The sequence below is a fragment of the Ochotona princeps genome, chromosome 17 (assembly GCF_030435755.1).
Source record: "Ochotona princeps isolate mOchPri1 chromosome 17, mOchPri1.hap1, whole genome shotgun sequence".
NCBI lineage: Eukaryota > Metazoa > Chordata > Mammalia > Lagomorpha > Ochotonidae > Ochotona > Ochotona princeps.
The window spans coordinates 21964407-21986936 of NC_080848.1; the positions used below are offsets into that span (position 1 = coordinate 21964407).

The window sequence follows — 22530 nt, forward strand, 5'->3', positions numbered from 1 at the left end:
GCCGTTTTGGCTATGTGGGGAATGAATCAGCAGGTGGAAGACTGTTTCTGTTTCTGTTATGTAACTGCCTTTTGCCAAAGAAACAAAAACAAACAACAAACCAAAACCAAAAAATACCCCACCCCCCCAAAAAACCCCAATTATCCGTTTCTATAGAAAAATAACTACTACTTAAGAATGTCAACATTGAGGGCCCGGCATGGTAGCCTAGTGGCTAAGGTTCTTGCCTTGCAAGTGCTGGCTCTAATCCCGGTGGCCCTGCTTCCCATTCAACTCCCTGCTTGTGGCCTGGCAAAGCAGTCGAGGATGGCCCAAAGCCTTGGGACCCTGCACCTGTGTGGGAGACCCGGAAGAGGTTCCTGGCTCCTGGCTTCGGATTGGCTCAGCTCTGGCCATTATGATTACTTGGGGTATCAATCAGTGGATGGAAGATCTTCCTCTGTATATCTGACTTTCCAACAACAAAAAAATCTTTTAAAAAAATCAATATTGATAAATGATTTTAAATAATAAAGAAATCTAAGGGCTATAAGATGAAAGAACAGAGCCAGAACATAACCTAAGGCAAATAAAAATAAATAAAAAGTTTGGTGGCCCGCTTGCTACTGACTTAAGTATGCCTGGAATGGATGATTTGGGTTTCTAAGCCTCAAATTAATTACTTAGGGTTTGTGGAAAAATTTTGAACATTTTGTTTGAAAGTAATAAGATTATTTACATGTCTTTCACTCTAGCAAGTGCTCCCGAGTCTGCAGAGGGAGTTCCAAAGTGTACATCACACTATTCAAACCCCCTGAATTCTGAATTCCAGAACACAGCAGGCCTTGCAGGTCTCTAAGGAGTGACTGCGGGTTTGTATGTACTTCTTCTTCTTTCTATACCTCTAGGACAATTTAAAGCCACTAGAGATGATTCCGTAATATTGAAATCTATTAAAACACGACAGTTAAGGAACATATTAAATCTAAGCTTAATTCATTTTTTCCCACAAATCTAGAGATCTGGTCATTAAAAATATCTAAAAATTTGGATGCTAAGATTTCAGCAATTATATATTTCTGTGTTCCCAGCCCAGTATTTCAAAATAATCTAAACTCCACAAACCAGAAAGAAATCCTGCAAGAATCATACTGAGGTAGGTGTATGAACTCTATACAAAATATTGATAAATTAGGCATAAAAAGTATGTCCTTTAACCACTGAGTAATAATAAAAATTAATTCAGTGTCTTAGAAAATTGTGAAATCTAAACAACTTGTCTATCAGAAGGCAGAATGAGGCTATGTTCACCTGCTCCTCACGTTGCACAAAGCTGAGGGATTATGCCCGCCACGCTTTAGGGTTCACTGACAGAGTCCCCATGTTAAATTTTCAGATACAGAAGAACCCACTTTGCTTTCCTGGAATGCCACTGCTGAAGTTCTCTGAGGCAACTCTGGATCCAGCAAGCACTAGATGGTGACATTTCAAAAGTTTATTAAGTTCCTAAGTTCTTTTTGGGTGAGCAAAAATAATCCCAAGGTTGTGGGAGGCTAGTGCTAATAAAAGCCAGGTTCACCTGCAGGTTACCACCAGTGAGTCTGACATCTGTTTTGGATCTGCAGGAAATCTGTTTTTCAAATTGCCACTACAGGGCCTTGAATTTCTTAAGCTTCTCACTTGAAGAATTCTAAATAAGGGTCAGCACGGTGGCTCAACAGGCTAATACTTTGTCTGCCAGCACAGGCATCCCACATGTACCCTGGTTTTAGTCCCAGCCAGTCAAGTTCCTATCTAGCTCCCTGCTTGTGGCCTGAGAAAACAGGATGACTCAAAACTTTGGGATCCTGAACCCACTTGGGAACCCAGAAGTTCCTAGCCCCTGACTGACTCAGGTTCAGCCTCTGTGGCCATTTGGGGAGTCAACTAGTGGACGGAAGGTCTCTGACTCACCCTCTCTTTGTAAATATTCCTTTCAAACAAACAAGGAAGCAAGCAAGCAAGCAAGCAAACAAAACAAAACCAAAACACCAAACCAACCAAACAAAAAAAACCCACTGTTTTAAAGAGCAGGGTTTACTTGACTCTTCATGCTGTTTTTACTTGGTTGTTAGATTAGCATTTATCTGAACAAATGACAAGTCAGCTAAAACATCTGATTCAGTTCTGATAAGGTGTACTTTTTCCCTTTTTATTAACATGTTAAATAAAAGAAAACAATTTTATCTCTGAGTGAAAAATTTCAGGGCTTAGTTTACTATAATAGTGAAAATGATTTTAAAACAATGTAATACAGCTAACATTTCATATTGCTTTGGCTATTAATGCCAACAACTAGTCACTGGAAGGTAAAATAAAACATGGAGTAAAGAAAATGCTGCTTAAGTTTGATTTTGTTAGCCATCAATTTGGATTTCTTACAACATCATTCTTGAAAGAGAATTCTGCTTTTTCTTTATAAAAATGATATGTTTATTGGACTCCAAGTCTATGGTAAGCAACAAGCATCTCTTTTTTAAAAAACAAAGTGTTAAAAAAAATTTTCAGGAGGTTTATGTAGTATTTCAAGAATCATTCAAAGGTTCTATCCTTTTCCATGGGCATGTTAAATTTCAAAGTAATCATTTCTCTTGTCAATTAAAACCTTAAGTGGTTCTCCTTGTTGAAGAGGTTTGCCTTTTATGGCATACTGCACCTTTAAGCATCATACATAATGAATACACAGCAGTTTCTACTTTCTATGCAGCAATACTCTAGCAGCAATCAGTTAAGAATTAGAAAACCTAGGTAAACACCATGTGGTGACCCACTTTTCTTATGTCCTTTGTATTGCTGGGACTTAGCCTTTTTCTTCTGTTTTGATGAAGCGGACTGGCTTTCTCTGGATGCTGAAAAAACAAAAGGGAAAATTGGTACCAGACAACTGCTTACAATTCTGGATAAAATTTAGATGAAGTATCTTTACCAAGACCACTATGTTATACAAATACATGATGATATGCAAATAAAGATATTTGCTCCTACACAACCAGGAGCTTCAAGACCACACAGGTGTCACTATTTCCTCAACAGCACTTAGCATATGCTCACAGACTCTGCCTGTGATGCTAAACTTACTGAGGCCGTCAATCTACCTGAATTTGGTGACTGTGTTTCTACAGTCATGCAGCTGACTACTGAGCTCACACTGGCGGGGACACACGGTCTGACTGTTGAGCTTGTTGCTGAGTCTCAACATCTCACCTGCCAAACAATCAGACATTGGTATATTCTTGTTCTGTGAGCTCACAGGATGATTGGTGTGACACAGTCCTCTGGAGAAGTGAAGTTTTTACAAAAGAACACCTTTACTGTATATGAACTTACACTGTGATGCTGGAGGCTGTAGCTGATATCCAGTTAACTGACACCACCCTACAGGATAGAGGTCAGGGGACTCACAGTCTACCCACTGATCGTATTCTTCTTCCCATCCATCAAAATGTATCCTCAAGAGACGATGAATAATTCGAGTAACTGTAGCTACACATATTAAACGTGGCTCCATGAGGTCTACTGCTTCTAACTTCATTCCCACACGAAATCCATGATTTGGAACATCCTGACAGAGGCAAAATGTTAACACTTGTATAAAGAATGTACAACTGAACTGTCAATAAACAGCAGAAGTCAAAGCAATGCAGCTAAACAACAGAGCCCCAAATCTCAAATTGTTTTATTTATTTAAGTGTATTATGGAAGTGAAGCATTTGGGAATTAAGAAATGCATTACTTTCTATTTTACTCACATTAAAAACAGTTTGGAAATAAACTTCAGTTATTCAGAAAAATGGTTTGTTATTATTTATTTATATTAATGCACACTAAGCAATTCTAATACTAAGCAAAGACATCCTCATCAAAAAAGATCTGCATTTATGGGTTATCAAAAAGAAATGCCCACAGAAGATTTGCTCCAACATTTAAATTTACCTTATTAAATAGTTTCACTGGTGCTGCAATGGAGCCAGTTTCCCTGAGGTAGTCAAACCATTTAAAAGGAAGTTTTGTGTAACCTAAAAAAAAACAAAACTGGAGTAAGTGGCAGTTCATTGAAATGAGAATACTAAAATGCAAAAAAAGACACACAATGCATAGTTTCAGGTTTTAGCTTACATGATCAACTTTGACCTCAGGCTCTAACTCTGTCGGGTGCAATGATCCCTCTAAGGGATACAAATCTCATCCCCTTTCTGGACACACTGCTGCGTCTGTCTAACTTCATGCAAAACCGATTTCCTTTTCCTCAGTGTACCACAAAGATGATCTTAACTTTTTCAGAAATAGGCTACACAACAGTCTAGTATTTAACATTTGAATTAATGCTTTTCTTCCATTCAAAGAAAATCTAAAGGTGGAAATTTATTTCCTTAAATTAAAAAAAAAAATGTACACAATAGCCTGTTGAGCACATACTATCATCAAAGTTTAAAGCATCAATTTACATTGTGAAATGTACAAATGGCTCTGGAAAAATTCTGTCTTTATGCTATTTATTCATATAAGCTTACAAATAATGGCTTGCTTCAGGACACCAAACAATACTTGCTGTGTATATATTTGTATCACACATACACTACCTATTTGCTACACATATAGAACCACACAGCAAGAACATCTAGGACTATGTTTTATGTAAACGAATCCTGTGTGGAAAGAATGTAAGAATTAAGCTCCCATGTTCATATCAGTATGGAATACCTCTGGGTGGAGTAAGTTCAATCATATTAATTTCACAGAAACCGACAGGGAAAATAGAAGGAGAGGTCGCATGGTAACAGAACCAGTCAGACCCGTCTGCTGCTTCTGAGCCATCAATCCCAATCATGAGGAATCCATCAGCCAGCACCTTTCAAAGGAAAAGAAGCCCAAGTGTCTGAAATTAGATACCATTATTAGAAAAAGATGACATTTTGAATTGACACTGTAAAGAAGAGTAAATCTATTATCTAAGGATCTCTCAATAGTGAAAAATACTTCTCTGCTAAATTATGTTAGCCAACAGAAATTACAACAAGAAACCTATGTAATTTTCCAGTGTGTGCTGGAAATCAAAGCAGAATTAGTGAAGCGACTTCAGAGGTTTGGGAAAAATGCTGTCTTTGCCACCAGCAAAGCCGCTCACTCTTGCGGTAGCTGAAAGTGCACCAATTATGTGGGCTCTAAGTCCTATTCAGCAACACCTTACTTCTTCCCCACTGACATTTCAGTTTTCCAAGTATGCACTGTCAGGAATCTGGAATCAGGAGCAGGGCCGGAATTTGAACTATGATACGGGATGTGGATGTTCCAAGCACTATCTGGACTACCATGAAAACGCCCACTGTGACTTCTAATTCTTTTAAAGTTTTACTGGTCTATTTGGAAACATGAGCAGGAGGGAGAGACAGATGACTATCTGGTGGTTCATTCCCCAAATGCCCAGCACAGTGGAGTCTGCGCTAAGTGGAAGCCAGGAAACAGTTTGTCATGGGAAGGGCAGAAACGCAAGCATTTGAGCCATGATCTGCTACTTCCCAGACTCACTAGCTGGAAGCTGAATAGGAAGCAAAGGTAGAACTTCACCCTAGGCACTCAAATACGGAACCATCACTTGCTGCCTCCCAGGTTATGCATTAGCAGGAAGCTGGAGCCAAGGCCCAGACACGGACATCAAACCCAGGCACTCCAATATGATACCTAGGCATTGTAACTGGCATCTTAACCACTAGGCTAAATGCCTTGCTTTGTGTTTTCAATTTTTAAATTAGATTAATTATTTTGAATAGTTATTTGAAAGGCAGAATTACAGACAGAAGATGATTAGCAGGGGGATAGACTGAGTGTGCAGCAGTCGGGTCTCTGATTGGTGATCGTATACTAGCAATAGTGGGGAGGCCCAACTCCCTACGTAACAATGCCGGCCCATTTTGCTTAAGTTTTATCAGGTAGGTGTCCTCACTTGATAAGGTAAAGAATAGGGTTTGGAACCAATCTTATTTAGCTGTATCACTTTGAACACAGGTATTTGGGATACTCAGCTGCCACAGATTTTTTTTTTTTAAGACTTTATTTTTTATTGGAAAGTTAGATTTACAGAAAGAAGGAGAGACAGAGAGAAAGAGCTTTTGTCTACTGGTTCACTCCTCAAGTGGCTGCAACGGCTGGAGCTAAGCCTATCTAAAGCCAGGACAGGAGCTTCTTCCGGATCTCCCACATGGATGCAGGATCCCAAAGTCCTGGGCCTCCTCTACTGCTGTTTCAGGCACCAAGCAGGGAGCTGGAAGGGAAGTGGAATAGCCGGGATACGATCTGGAATCCATATGGGATCCTGGTGCATGCAAGCCAAAGATTTTAGTCACTATGTTACTGCGCTGGGCCCTGTCATAATTATTTTTCAACTTTTTGTATTTAAATGGAAATCCTAAAGTTACGCATTTAGGTAAGTAGACTTTGGATCAGTGGCTCATAAATATAGTTAAACAAGGCCTTTGAAAATGATACTGCCAAGGTACCAACCAGAACTCACTAAATCCTAGTATGGGAGGGAAGGGGTGCACCTGTCTCGAGCTTTTAAGCTTCTCAGGGAATTCTGATTAACTAAGGATATATTTGTGCAAATAAAATGGTAGCAGATTCCAAATAATCATGACAGCAAGCCATATACAAAGATGACTCAATAAGAGAATTCATGTTTCTCTTGAAATTACTAGAAAATCTCTCTAGATTTAGCCACACACATTTTATATCTACATTAATATGGTAGAGAGGCAGCCTTCTATTGTATTCTGTGTAAAACCTAGTCTCTTACCTTTCTAATAGTTGCAACACATATTGTAGAAAGATTTAATGGGTCTATAGCTTCCAATTTCATTCCTTCTTTGAACCATTCCCCAGTTTGGTCTACTTCTTTTACCTAAAGAATTATATGAAAGCACATCTACTATTATAAATGTTGTCATCTTATCATAATACAATCAAATTTGAAAAGGTTTACCAGATGCCTTCTCCTACCTACCTAGTATTATAATTCAAACTTTTCATTAGGAAGCAAGTTTCAGATACATAAAACAGATTTTAAAGGATAATTAGAACAAAAATGTGACACCTATGGATTATAATGTCTTAATCCTTTTAAGTGAACATAAGTGATTTTCATAATCTTAGGAAAAAAACCCACAACCCTCTTTCAAAGCTAATTTACAAATGAGGGTTCTTATAAAAACTTCTTACCTTAGCAAATAAATGTGGTGGTGTATCAAAATGTCCATCCTGTTTCTTTGTAATATCTACAAGGAAAAGTTACATACTAATCTGTCAGCATTTGTGAGAAGACCAAAAAACCACGTTTCTTTGAAGGCTTCAAACTCACAAGGTATGTAATATTCTAAAGGCCTGGCAGAAAGACACGCCTTCTACATTCACCGTGACCCAGATGCTCTCAGTCAGCTTCCTCGCCAGGGGACGTGCATATTCATACATTTCAGCCAATCAGAATGCCAGTAATTCCATTTAGGGAATTCTAACTTTAGAGGTATGTTTTAATGTGTTTGGTATCAAGTCTAACCACATCTAATCCTTTTATTCTGATTATAAACTGTGATGGAAAGGGAAAGGCTATCTTTAGATCTTTCAGAAGATCTAAAGAGAAGAAAGATTAGAACATTAAAGTCTATGCTATAAGTCTGTTGCTTTTTCAAATCAGAGGAAGTGGAAGAATGTAAATGATGACATTAATACGGTGCGAACTATTCAGTAATTAAAGTTGAAGAGTTCAGGATTCTTTTTTTTTTTTTAAATAGACACTATTATGTAGAAAAAATAGCCAAATGAGCATAATTTAGCCTCTGTCATCTTTAAAACAGAAATTCTTGTAATGGATACTTACCAGATCTTTTGAATCGATGGCCTATACTTCGAGACCAACCGATATGATGGATCAACGGGCTGTGCATATGACACCAGAAGTCATCTGTTCTGTCTTCACTCTCTTCGTACACCAGCCTTAATCTTCCTCCAATGACACTTTCCACCACTGCCACTCGTGTTCGACACAAATGCCTCTTGTCAACCACTTCTACTCTCATGCAAGGTTTGAAAGGATATTGCATACTCTCTGAAACCTTGAAACAAAAGCAGATGAAAACTTTGGGAATGCATGACAAAGGCCCATAAATAATTCAACACTGTACTTTAAAAATATTGACTGTACTCTGTATTTAACATAGATCACCCAGTAGATGAGGAATTCCTTAAAATTACCCTGTAAATTACCCTCTTTTTGAAAGCTGCTCAGTCCTTTATCAGAGCCTGTTTTTACCTTTTGTGAGAAGTCAGGAGGAAGGGTTTTGGCACCAGTCAGTCTTTTCACTAGAAAAGCTTTCCAGTTTGTATACTTATGTTGAATAGCTAAAACAAAAGAAATAACTATTTTACACTTCAGCAAAAAATGGAACTGCTTCAGAAATAATGTATTTTAAAATAGTGATAAATTTCCCTGCAAGTCACAGTATCAGTTACAGTCTTGAAAAGTAACAAAAAACAGAAAACAAGTGTATCACTTGTTGGCAAAGTTACTTGGTAATCAAAAATAGTTCATTACTTCATGTAGTGCTAAAGTGTGAAATAGCCTTAAAATACATATATTTAAAATTAAAGTGAGGTTAATTACATGTTTAAATTTTTAGATTTATTTAAAGAGGTGGGGGGCAGGAAGACAGGGAAGGGGGAGGAAGGGTGGAAAGGAGACAGAGATTTTGACTGATATCCCACTCTGGTTTACACCTCAAATGCCGCCAGGAGCTGATAATTCAGTCTGACTTTCCTGCCTGGGTGGCAGGAATCCCGCCAACTAAGCCATCACAATCTGCCTCCCATGGTCCATAGTAGTAGACACTGGAGTTGGGAGCAGACCTGGGATTTAATCCAGTACTCTGAAAAGGGATGGGTCATCCCAGGTGGCAATTTACTTACTGGGCCAAGCACTTGCCCCTAGGGTAATTTTTATAAGTTACTTACTTCTAGGGGGAACAAGAGGTTTTCCACTGGCTGCACACCAACCAACTGGATGTATATCAGAGCCACATATATTGCACCAGAAGTCCAGACCCGAGTCATTTTCAAATCCTTCATATCTTAAAAGCGCATTGTAACCTGAAACCAACAAATCATTGCATAATAAGGAAAAACAAAACGATACAGTATCCTGTGGTGTTCAGTTTTCATTGGCATCTGCCATAGAATGACCAGCACTTTAAATGACAAATGGGTAGGGCCCATCTTAGGCTGACTGAGCAGACTGTGGCTGGGTCTAAGAATCTGTATTGCTACCCAGATGTTGTTCAATGCCATCTGTTTATACTGAGTGTGGATCCTCCTTTCCACGCATTTCAGTTTCACCCATAATTTCTCAGTGAAAATTAGGGTGGGATGGTTTCCTAATGTTTAGTTTTGTAACAGAGAAGGTTATGACAAGTTAGTAAAATGCTGTCACGTCACAGAAACCCAGTTATAGCATATTTCAAAATTATTTAATCTCTGTAACTTGATGAATAATTACTCCTGGATAATCCCAGACAATCTTACTCTATTATAAAGCAATATCTGTTAATGCTACATGTGCTCAATAAACACAAAAGTTGGCGAGATCACTTAAAGACACTATATTTAATTATTTAATGCAAATAGAAAGCCTTATTTCCTGGAAGTAACAAAACATATTTATCGTGCTTGCAATTTAACAGCACATACACTGATAAAGGTTTAATTTAAGACTTTTAGTGGAATAAAGAAAAGGTCAATAAGTGTATTTCTGGCCAAAGGCTAAGGCCGGTTAGCATTTTCAAAGTTAAGACTCCACAGTGAAGATTAATGACATTCAATCCTTACTTTTAAAATTCAGTAGTTTACAGAATAATTTATGGGCTTGCTAATTACTGATTAACTGTAGCATATTAGCATCAATTATTAATTACTGGTATTAATAATTAGTATTAATTATTGATGAACTGTAATGTCAATATCAGGATAACTTCTACAATTGCATTAAAATTGTTTAAGAGAAGGTCTCTAATGCATTGAGATAAACCAATATAAAACCAGAGATGGAAGAAATAATTCTAGTATTAAATGCATTGGCTATTTAAATGTAAATGACTTCTACAAATAGAAAACAAATGGTATGCTGGTTTTAAATGACAGTGTAGGGAGCCATGGTGTGGCTCTGCTTCTTAAGCTGCCACCTAAGACGGCGATAGTCCATATCAGAGTTCTGGTTGCAGTCCTGGCCTGCTGGGTGTTTTGGATCCAGCTTCCTGTTAACATGCCTGGGCAGGTAGTGGACAGTGGCCTAAGTATTTGGGCTCATGCCATCAGGATAGGAGACCAGGATGGAGTTCCTGGATCCTGGCTATTGTATACATTTGGGGAACAAACAAGCTGATGAATGTTCTCTCGTTCTCCCCCATCTCTCTGTTTTCATATAAATAAATCTTTAAAAAGAAAATAATTTTCATAGTGTAGAGGATAATGAAGGCCTTTAGAGAGTGCTTACATGGCTGGGAAAATGTTCAAGGTAAAGCTAGGGGCTTCAACAAGGTGATATGGGTAAGAATAGAGCTAGGGGTTCTCTTTCTGGAGGAATTAAAGCACAAAGATGACGCCATCAGCTTTGTCTGAACAGATCACTGGAGTATGGTACTCAGCAAGAGCTAAAAACGTGGACCATTTTCTTCCTTTAAGGATGAACTCACCGAAGATGACAGAGCAGAAAAACTGAGTTGAGATTACTTTCAGCAGGACAGTGCGGAATGCAGAGGGCCTGGGGCAAAACAGCTGGAGATGAGAAGTAGGATGAATCAGCCACCTCTTTCAGTAGCAATCTAGGGACAACTTTAAGATCTGAGTGGCTGTCCCTTCTCTAAAGCACTACAGCAACCTGTCATCTACTCACAGAGTACTTTTTCATAAATGCCTGTTAGTTCTGGCAATTGTGCGCTTGATGAAAAAAAAGAGACAACTTCACTATGTATTATTTTTTCACAGTATCCAATACAGTTATTACTTTCTCTTTTTTAAGATTTATTTTTATTTGAAAGGCTGAGTTCCAGACAGTGAAAGAAAGACTGTTCTTCTAACTGCTGGTCCACTCCTCAGATGGCTAGAATTGAGCCAGGCTGATGCCAGGAGCCAGGAGCTTTTGCCAAGTCTCCCATGTGGGTACAGGGAATCAAGCACTTAGGCTATGCTTTGCTGCTTTCCCAAGCAATTAGCAAGGAGCTGGATCGGAAGAGGGGCAGCCTGGATTTGAACTGGTATCTAAATGGGATGCTGGCACCTCAGTTGAAGATGTAACTTGCTGTGCCACAGCTTCAATCCCTAACGTGGCTATTTCCTCAGTGCTAACGTCACAAAGGCTCAGGTGCAGTAGAGCAGTGGAATGACAGAATAAAGAGAAATCAACAATTGTTTACGTTTGCCATCACGGTCTTCATAACTTTTTTTTTTAATACTCCAGCTTTTGTTACTTCTCGAAGTATACTATGGCTCACAGATCTGGCTAATACACTTCAGTGTCCCCACACACACAGTTCCATCGGCACACAGTCATGCCCAGCCATGGCTATGTGCTGCAATTGCTGCTTTTATGCTCTATTGGTAGAAATGAGTAGATGGATAGATGGCACATGGCCTGCAAAATTGAGAATGTTTATTATCTTGGTTCTTTACAGAAAAATTGACCAACCTCGCCTTATATTAAAACCTCATTTATTTGGAAGTATCTGTAAAATACATAAACTTAAAAAAAAATGTTACAAGCATCACTGCCATTTTCTAATGAATAATGACATGCTTTTCACCTGCTAATTTTACAATTCCAGCGATCCAGAAGACTTTGGTGGGCAGGCTGCAGTCTGTATTGGGAACTTCTACCCTCACGTTTTCTGAGATATCACCCCAACAGGTTCCCATAGGTGCCTGTTACACAAAAATCATCAGATTACTGTCTCATTAACATAAAGCCTAAACACACACAAAATTAAGCATTTTCATTAATGGAGCATTAAGTTAAAAATGCCATCTTAACAAATGTATTTTTCTCTAAAGATGTAACTATCATTCTCTTATCCTTAAGTTTTATTTGGAAAATACAAGTGTCAGTGTCAAACTCAAGATGAAGATAAAATTAATGCAAATTAGATTCAAGACAAATTCAAAATTCAATACTATCGTAAAACAAGAATTAAGAAGTAATTTTCCTAAAATATAAACTTTAAAACAGACTTAATAAACTTACTATTTTCAATATGTACTGAATGTATACACTTTACCCTAATGTCTAGTTTTAGAAGATCTAGACAGAGTAGAAAAAAAATTGTTCCAATCAGCAAAGTGCTTCAAAAAAACTATATAAACAAAACTTAGTTATTATTTCCAAATTAAGCTAAATTGATAGATTACAAGCCAAGGCAGATATGGATGAAAAACACTGGATAAAGTTAATAAAAAGGTGGAATTATTTGAAGATGAGTATTATGGTAAAGTGTTAGATATCTGATTGTTTCAAAACTTCTTGGCAAGGAATTACCATACACAGAACATGTTAACATCAGGCTTGGTGCTCACCAGTCACCAGACCAAACAGGCAAGAAGTGGAGGTGGAAAACCGGTAAAATGAGTAGTAATACAATGGTGTTTTCTGAAATCTGTTCCCAAACCACAATTTCTTTTACATTTTAATCCTTAAAATCCAAATGCAACTCAAAATTATCTGTAACTTACGTAATTGAAAATTAAATCGAACTAGTGCATTTTGTAATACACGTTAAGTGCTGACAAACAGTCTCTGTGGCCCTGAAGAACCAGATCCTTAAATGTAATTTAGAACCTTGATCAAAAAGAAAAGAATTAAGTAAAGTTATAACAGACCTGATCATAAGAACAAAGCAGAAAAAAAAAACAGCCTCAAAGCTCAAAGATGAGCAAAGACATGTAAGAATCATAGCAGCCAGCCACTTTGTACAGTGGGCATGTGTCTTTCTAGCAAGGCCCTGGTCCTTGGTAGATGGATCCATCCAACTAGCGGACTAGCCCACAGCACAATTCATTCACTGTTACCCCAATAATGGATGCAATCTCTGCCGGAGAGGAAAAGAATGTCAAGTGATCCAAACTAGGATGTCTAGAAACCAAAGACAAATGAATCAGCAGCCACTACTTTCGGATATAAGCAATCACCCAACGCACCTCAATTAACTTGAATAACTTAGGAAGGGCACATGTACTATTTCCTCAACTTGTGCAAAAAAACACCAAAAAACAAACAAAACAACAGTGTTTTCATTATTACTAGCTCTTCTTTAAATTGAAAAATTGGACTCTTCAGGTTCTGCTACTCCCCTTATAACATTCTAGACTGTAGGGCAATCCCTGTTGCCAGCAAATATCATCAGAAAAAGAGGCTGGAAGGAAGATAGGTAATATAGATGAAGCTAATAATTATTAATATCAAGATCATGTATCCATTTCTGTGGGGATGAACCCAATTAGAACAGATTAAGCATTCATTAAATTGTACTAAATCAAAGTCAAGTATCCACTCCTCTTTGGCTGTATATCTGTGAACTGCATGCTTTTTTCATTGAGAAGAAAGAGGCATGGTTATGCTGACAAGTTGGAGGTGAGGCTGACACGTTGCTAAGCAAATTTGGCACATGGGACTTAACCTTTTGAGAGCTAGATATGACATTTTGTCACTTGTTTTTCAAGCCTTCACATTTGTTAAAATTTAATATGCTCACTTAAGAAATTAACATTCATTTTAGTGGCAGACACGATGTTTGGGTCCCTACAGTCTGGATTGGTATAGGAGAAAGTAGCAGAAAGTGACATTTGTTCTTGCCTGTAAGGTTGTGGTTCTGCTAGGCCCTCTTAAACCAATCCATATGGTTCACTCTAAGAAAGAGAATTAAGAAACATCAACAAAGAAGAGCACCAGTCATAGCATAGAATGTGCTCAATAGGTTGAAATAATAAGGTAATTTCACAGATACAACTGCCCTTAGGTTTAAAATGAATATTCTTAAGTTGGAAGACTAAATGACCCAGGGCTTGACAGCCATCTTCATCCAAGTCATCTGTCTTCTCCTGCTGGCAGGAGGGATACCTCTCAAAGTCTGGATTGGCACAGCATGAACCAGCAGAACCATAATTTACAGGTAACAACAAATTTACCTTCCAGACACAGGATGCGAGGCCCACCTCAGGCTCCTCCCAAACAAGGAAGATCTGCTGCACCACTTCCTGCTCCAGGGCCACTCGTGAGGGCTATCTGGGAGCGGCTCTCCTTCCCTGCAAGGTAAGCTGTCATCAGGTCCTGCAGGACATGGCCAAATCCAAATGCTGAGGGGGCCCCAACACCAATGTGGGTCACCTCCACCTGACTGTCTGTTGGAAGACAATAAGTGGGCGGGAAGTCTTATTTTCTGTACTTCAAGAGCATTCCCAGACAGTCCCAAAGCCCAGAGGGCTAACACTCAAATTGTAGAGGGCCTATTCACTGCATACACATAAGGTAGAAACAGGATTTCTCTCTGCAGAGCTGCCAACTGTAATTTCTCATAAGCACACACAACCTTCAATGTTAATAAACAACATGAGTAGGCGGAGTTTAGAGGCAAAGCTGTGCACAAGTAACCGTGAATCTATCCCAATTACATAGCAAATGTCTATTAAGTCACCACTAAAACACTCTAAGACTAATAGGCACGATTACTAAGGTGCATCTAGCTGGGAGAGGTAACATATTTCACCAAAAAGGGGAGAGAGAGAGAGAACTACTTAACAGGATTAAAAGTAAGTAGGAACAGAAACAGAAAAACAAACAAACAAAAAACAACAAAAAAACAACCCAGAAAACAACCAAAGAAGCCAAAAAACCCATTAAAACAAAACAAAAAACACCTGAAACTACTCCCACCTTCCCCAGAAGTCCATTCACATTCTGATTTAATATCAGAATCTACTTTTTGGGGTGGTTGTCATGAGAGACTAGGAATATAAGAAGACAAAAGGAAAATGGAAGTAAGATTAAGGATAAGCAAATGCCATGCATAAATAGACAAAGTAGAAGCTACTAATTGGAAAGGTATATTACTTTTTTTCTTATAAAGAATCATATCAAACCAGTGCTATTTAAAAATTGTGAAATGTGGGTCTCGCATGGTAGCCTAGCAGCTGAAGTCCTCATCTTGCATGTGCCAAAATCTCATATGGGTGCCGGTTGTAATCTTGGCAGCCCTGCTTCCCATCCAGCTCCCGGCTTGTGGCCTGGGAAAGCAGGAGAGGACGTCCCAAAGCCTTGGGATCCTGTACCCGAGTGGGAGACCCAGAAGCTCCTGGCTGCTGGCTTGAGATTGGCTTAGTTCTGGTTGTTGCGGCCGCTTGGGGAGTAAATCAATGGACGGAAGATCTTTCTCTCTCTCCTCTCTTTCCAATTAAAATAATTAAAAACAAAAATCTTTAAATCATAAAGGCAGATTTTACAAAGAAGGACAGAAAGATTGTCCATTTGCTGGTTCATTCCCTAAATGGGTGGCTGCAATGGCCAGAGGTGAGCTGATCTGAAGCCTGCAGCCAGCAGCTAGGAGCTTTAGCTGGGTCTCCCAAGTGGATGCAGGGTCCCAAGACTTTTGGCCATCTTTTATTGCTTTCCCAGGTCACAAGCAGAGAGCTGAATGGCAAATGGAGCAGCAGGGACATGAACTGGTGCCCACATGGGATCTTAGCAGATACAAGGTGAGGATTTAGCCATTGAGCCATCATGACAGGCCCATTATTCCTCTTCTGACTCAACTCCCGGGAAAGCAGTTTGATATAGCCCAAGTGGCTTGGGCCCCTCTGCCACCAATGTAGGACATGCAGACAGAGCTTTGTACTCCTGGCTTTGGCTTGGTCCAGACTTGGCCCTTACGGCCACTTGGGGAGTGAAATAGCTGATGTAAAATCTCTTTCTTCTCTGTCTCTCCCTCGTTAACAATGCTTTTCAAATATTTTTGTTTGTTTTTAAGAAACATAATCAGGTTTCTTCTGAAAAAAAATATACATTTATTGGAAAGCCAGATATATAGAGTGGAGGAGAGACAGAGAGGAAGATCTTCCATTGATTCACTCCCCAAGTGGCCACGATGGCCAGAGCCGAGCTGATCAGAAGCCAGGAGCCAGAAGCTTCTTCTGGGTCTCTCATGCGGGTGCAGGGTCCCAAGGCTCTGGGATGTTCTCCACTGTTTTCCCAGCCACAAGCAGGGAGCTGGATGGGAAGCAGGACTGCTAGGATTAGAACCAGAGCCCATGTGTGATCCTGGCATGTGCAAGACAAGTACTTTAGCACTAGGCTATCATGCTGGGCCCATAATAAAGTTAATCTATTACTAGTATATCTTTAAAAATGCTTTTAAGCCTAAAACCACATTAGGGTACCTTGAAAAGCTTATACAAAATACACTAAAGAGTAAATTTATTTTGGTGTAAAAGGCCTTGAAATCCATGATTAGATTTTTTTGTTAACAGGTGAGGAACAGCCCCTCAAATTTTAAGAGGAGTGAAACACTGCATACACATTAGGTAGAAACAGGATTTCCTTCTGCAGAGCTGCCAACCTGTAACTTCTTATAAGCACAAGCTTCAATGTTAATAAGTAACAAGAATAGGCAGAGACTACATGAATTCCAAAATTTTTTTCACACCAAAATTAACATCTTTCAATACTATTTTCCATCAACTTTCTGATGTACTTGTCTTGGACATTTGGTAAAGAAGTTATCACTGATCTAAGCCTTTAAATAATTTTTTCACAGGTGGCCTCCATTGTGTCACAGCCAGTTGAGATGTCACCTGCAATGCTGGCATCTCATCTGAGTGCTGGTATGAACCCCAGCTGCTCCACTGTTGGCAGGGAGTTGTTTCTAATCCAGCTTCCCGCTGACACATCTCAGAGAGCTCAGAGTTCCACGACTGGGGCCCCTGACATACAAGTGAAAGACCTGGTAGGGTTCTAGGCCCCTGGCTTTGGTCTGGATGACTGGTTGTTGCAGTCATCTGGAGCGTGAACCAACAGGTGTAAGTGTTCTCTCTCTCTCTCTCTCTCTCTCTCTTTCAAAAACACTTAACTAAGTAACTCTTCAAAAGAGAGAGTAGAGATTTGGGATATGGCTATGAATTGTGTAATATTTCAGGTAACTGGATTGCGTATGTGCCAGTGGTTCTGGAGGTCGTCTAGTAGTTACGGCTGTTTTAGTTTAGGTAAATTTCATGTTCCTACAAAGACGAACTGGCTAACAGTGAATGCATTCTCAGAATGTGTCCCTGCTGTAACACCACATGTATCAGTGAAAGTTGAATGAAAAAAAAGTATGATAAATCCAGTTGTGAAGTTATAGGATGCATGTGTACAAAGGACTTATTTTTGGAATAAGATGAAAAAATATTCTCTAGGGAGAAAAGAGTAATTATAACATGTATTAGTGATGACAATCATTAAGATAGAATATAGAGCTTAGGTACTAAACAACAGAAAAGTGAAGTCTGTTAAGTATACAAGTGAAGGAAACATTTTAGCCTTTGCATGGTTTCATGAGCATATTTAATATCAGCATATTTTGGCTTGTGTTGTAATACTTAGGAATGTTTCACCTCATTATTTTGTAAGGCAAATAATGAGTCAAAACAATTCTTGAAATTAAGACTACAGTCTTAAATTCTTTCAAAAAATTTTAATTAATTTATTTATTCACTCGGAAGGCAGAGTTACAGAAAGAGAAGGACAGAGAGAGACCTTGCATCCTGTGGATCGCCCCACAAATGGGCTGCAATGGATGGAGCTGGTCCCGTCTTGAAGAGCCTCTTTAGTTTCTCCCACATGGGTGGCAGGAGCCCAAGTACTTGGGCCACTTTCCACTGATTTTTCTAGTGGCATCAGTAGGAAGCTGGATCACAAGTGGAGCAGCTGGGACTCGAACCAGCACTCACATGGGGTGCCAGTGTCACAGGCAGCCACTTTACCCATATGCCACAGTGCTGACCTCTAAAATTTTTCTAAAAAACACTAAGAGTGCTTTAAAGCTAAATGTTCCGGAAACACAATCTAGAGACTCTTCCCTTGGATTAACAAACAAACAATATTGAAAAACAATTTGAACTAAGGTATATGATACATCTGACTGGTACATGGTACTATTTTGAGAGGCCTCCTAACTGCCCTTTTAGGACCAATATAGACATTGCTTTTAGAATCTCAATTTAAAAAAACACATTAAAAAACAAAGGGCTGGCATTACAATGTGGTGAGTTAAGCAGCTGCTGTGGCACTGCATCAAGGTGCCAAGTCTGTACCTTTACATCTAGCTCCCTGCTAATGTGGCTGGGAAAGCAGAAGATGCCCAAAGTGCATGCGTGCCTGCACCCAATGTGAGACCCGGATGGAGTTCTGGGCTTCTGCCTTCAGCCTAAATCATCCTGGCCTGTTACACCCATTTTGCAGAGCAATGCAGCAGACAGAAAAATAAGTCAATCAATTAAAAAAAAAAAAAAAAAAAAAAGACTAGTATGAAAAGCAGGTTAAAGCCCCAGAGTTTAAATTACAGTCCAAAAAAAAAAAAAAAAAAGAAATTATGGTCCACTTGCAATTTACTCAGAGAAGTTAACGAGTTCTTTATTTATAAAGACTTTGGAGCTGGCACTATGGTGTAGTGAGTTAAGGCACTGCTGGGATGCCTGCATGCACACCTCATGTGAGTGCTGGTTCAAGTCCCACTTGGTCCACTTCTAATCCAGTTTCCTGCCAATGTACCTGGGAAAGCAGTGGGAGATAGCTCAAATGCTTGAGACCCACTTGCCACATGGGAGATCTGGATGGAGCTCCTGGTTTTTGGCCTTGGCATACCCCATCCCTGGCTGTTGTGGTCGTACTGGGGGAGTGAATCAGAAGACAGAGGTTCTGTTTCTCCCTCTCTTTGAGAGTCACTCTCTTTCAAATAAGTCAATACTTATTTTTCCTTTTTAAAAGCAAATTGGACTATGTATGGCTAGAGGACTTTAAAGACACATTTCAGCTTTGTGACTACATGATTGAGGGTTCAAAGTGCTGTCACCCAATTATGTGCTTCCTCCCCTCAGGGACTGCCAAGGAAGGGACAACACAGGGTCAGGCAGGAGGCTTGTTGGCACCACTCTGCCTCTCTAGATCCATTTATGCAGCTTCCTCTCATCTCAGCTGTTCAGAGGTATGAATAATATTTTATTGGGAATAAGGGGAAATTGAATCCTTCAATCAAAGGTCTGAAAACCACCCTCAAGATAAACCATCACAAGAGACTGATTGCTATCATAACAAACAGTTTCTAAGAAGTAGACATGCAAACTGAAATTGGATCTCTGTTGCAACAAAAAACAAAAACAAAAAACCAAACATTATTGTACTGGAATGCGTATTAACCAACAGTGTGCAGACATTTAAAGGTAAGAGGATGCAAAGATCTCTATTCCCGAAGCTCTATGATTTTAGAGGAGAATGCTGGGCACAGCAGTTAAAAATGCCAACTGGGACACCTGAGTTTGAGTCCCAGCACTTCTGATTCAGTTTCCAGTCAGCGCACACGCAGGGAGGCAGCAGGTGATGGCACAAGTACTCGGATCCCTGCCACCCATCAGGCAGACCAGGATGGAGTTCTGGGCTCCTGGCCTTGGCCTGGCCCCAATCCAGCGGTTGAAGTCTTCTGTGGAGTGAATCAGCAGAGAATCATTGTTTCACTGCCTTTTAATAAGTAAAATAAGTCCTATGACTTTAGAACTAATCAAAGTTCTAATTGCTAGAGAACAAATCTTACTTGGTATTCTTACTTCAGAAGAGGCTGGGGTAACTTAAGGAAGACAGACAGTGGAGTAGCTCTTTTCCACCTCAGTCCCTCAATCAGAAAAGCTCTGATTCCATGATAAACACTGTTCTTCTTCCCTTTGTAAATAATGATTAGAAAAACAATCCACAAAGCAGGTCCGAGGGTGGGGCTGGGGGAAAGTCCCTACTGTGTGATCAAGCAGAGAAATGAAGGAAGAGGATCCACCTCCTGAGCGAGGTTTGTGCAGCTGTAAGGTCTTAGAGACAACTTGCAGGATGCAAGGCAGGGCCCTGTATTCCCAACAGCTCCAGATCCTAGGGTTTTTCAAAGTCCAAGCCTCCAATTCTCCTTGAAGACCCAGAGAAGTATCTTCAGAAAACAGAGAACCACCAAGTGAATTCTCAAGGACTAAACGGAGATAGCGTAAGGTCTGATTTCTTTGAGTGGTTTCAAACTGAGATACTGCCTAAGGTAAACCAACCCCCCAAATATCCAAAATACAAAAAGTAAAAAAAAAAAAAAAAAAAAAAAAACCTTGTCTCCCCCCCACCAAAAAAAACCTTTGCGAACCAAAACATACGTAACAGTTACGGAATTCCTGTTTTTTGTTTTTTTTTTCTTTTTGGTAACTGAAAGGCAGTAAGGAAGGCCAAGTAGAATACCACCACACGGGCATGGATAATCAAGGGAGCAGATGTCTGATCTCTGTGTCTAAGCAGCAGTGCATAGTCACGGCCAGCTGCTGCATTCTCAGGGACAAAACTCCTTATTCTGAAAAAGCTAAGGTGGACATATACACCAACCCATTTCATTAATATAAGAGGTTTTCTGGGAAGAAATATAAGGGTACTTGAAAAAGTTCATGGGAAATGGAACTGTTCAGATGCGGACAGGAAATAAAATATGCCTTTACATCTTCAAAATGTTTAAAGAACACATTCCGACTCATACACAAAATCGCTTCACAGGCCTATGCTACTAAAATCTTAAAAACACGGAAGAGAGTTTAAGTCTATCCAGAAAACAAATGTTCTGGAAAATGGAGATGAAAGAGTAAGAATTTAATTCTGAGCTTCTTGGCACCAGAAAGACAGAAGAGTTAAGGTCGCTTTGTAATTCTGTTTAAAGCTGCTGCTGCCAGGTATCTATGAGGTCTCACAAATGAGGCACTACTGTCAACACTACAACAAAAATAATTCACCTGTTTCGCACTAAGACAGGTTGAAGATAATGAGCCCACTAAGGGCTGTGTTTTCATTTATACTTGTATTACTGAATTAATATGCTTGACTTTGCTAAAAATTTCTACTGGCCATGAATGAATGAAGGTAACAGGATCCCAAGTTCAGTTTTGTTCCCATGCTGTTATTTAAAGCCCTAAATGAACAAATTTTCAAAAAAATTTTTAATTTCTCTTTTTTTCTTAAAACACCTAAATACATGTCAAACATCTAATCAGGCTTAAAAAAACACTGGAGAGAATCACATATAAATAAAATCAAAAGCCAAGATATATCTTAAATTCAAAATTCGGAATCACTCAGGCAGCAGTGGGTAACTTTTCTTTTGTTAAGGGTTATTTGGATAATAATAACATCATTTATGGGCCATATAAAATTATTAGCTTAAAAATCAGCCTGCTACAAACTTATTAAATTTCAAATTCTACCTGTGATTGCCTTGGCAAGTCCAGCCCAAGGCACTGTGCCTGTATGGCCCACAGGCTGGATGTTCCCCCCGCCTGTAAGAATTTCCAATCTTCTCACTGCACACTTGAGCTTGTAATACAACATCACGAATAATTTTTGCTTTGTTTTTGGCAATTCTTCATTTGACATTACAACAAATTGGAACAAAGATTCTATTTATAAAAATTATTAGGTTATATTATGACAATTTACACAACATGATGAATGGATTGTTAAGTTGAACCAAATGACACCGACAATATGCAACCTCTTTTACTAGATATACAAAACCAGCAATTTTATATAATTCAACATGTTAAAATTAGACAAGATTAATGGTTTTCCCTGTTTAAAAATCCAAAATGCAATTTCTTTACAGGGAGCTTTTACCCGTAAAACTTGGGTTATTTGTAGGTACCGATAAGTTTAGTGATAAAAGGGAAGCATTTTAATTACAATGTATCACAGAAGTCTCTCCTAACCATAAAGTGTCAAACTGTTATTGCACCTTTGGATTTAAACAGTAAACACACATATCAAAACAAAAGGTGAGAATTCTATACTCACATGTTTAAAACATGTAACTGGCGCTGCGATAAAGCTATTGCTATTGATGTAGTTTCCCCAGCTGAAACCTTCCATGGAAACTGCTGAAATAAAATAAATTCTGATTTATCACAAGTTTCAGATCTTTTATTCACAAGGTCATTATTGTTAAAAATGTCAAAGGGCATAAAATTAGTTGATCTCCTTTAAGAAAAATGTATTTCCGTAAAGACCAGAGAATTCTCTATTACTTGAGATTTGGCTTATATTGTGTTTGCAAGCAAACAAAAATTTCCAAAGTCTTCTACATGGAACATGTGCTCTGAGCTCTCCAGCTGGCAGTGAGCAAAGCACAGCTGGAGTGTCCACAGAACAAGCACTGCCAGGCCTCTGTGGCAGTTGATCGGGTT

General features: G+C 39.1%; 1 protein-coding gene across 9 annotated transcripts in view; it reads right to left on the reverse strand.

Moving 5' to 3' along the window:
• Positions 1 to 22530, reverse strand: part of MBTD1 (mbt domain containing 1) — a 46814-nt gene that overhangs the window by 9597 nt on the left and 14687 nt on the right. For 7 of the 9 annotated variants that reach the window (XM_058676619.1, XM_058676616.1, XM_058676618.1 and 4 more), the window contains 11 exons: positions 22142 to 22224; positions 11856 to 11973; positions 9016 to 9150; positions 8318 to 8406; positions 7886 to 8120; positions 7231 to 7286; positions 6809 to 6913; positions 4720 to 4867; positions 3952 to 4034; positions 3346 to 3580; positions 2790 to 2867 (listed from right to left, as the gene is read on the reverse strand). In XM_058676619.1, coding sequence (XP_058532602.1) covers positions 2790 to 2867; positions 3346 to 3580; positions 3952 to 4034; positions 4720 to 4867; positions 6809 to 6913; positions 7231 to 7286; positions 7886 to 8120; positions 8318 to 8406; positions 9016 to 9150; positions 11856 to 11973; positions 22142 to 22224 — 1365 coding nt within the window. The remainder of the gene's footprint in view (positions 1 to 2789; positions 2868 to 3345; positions 3581 to 3951; positions 4035 to 4719; positions 4868 to 6808; positions 6914 to 7230; positions 7287 to 7885; positions 8121 to 8317; positions 8407 to 9015; positions 9151 to 11855; positions 11974 to 22141; positions 22225 to 22530) is intronic. The other 2 variants (XM_058676612.1, XM_058676613.1) reach the window with 1 other exon arrangement.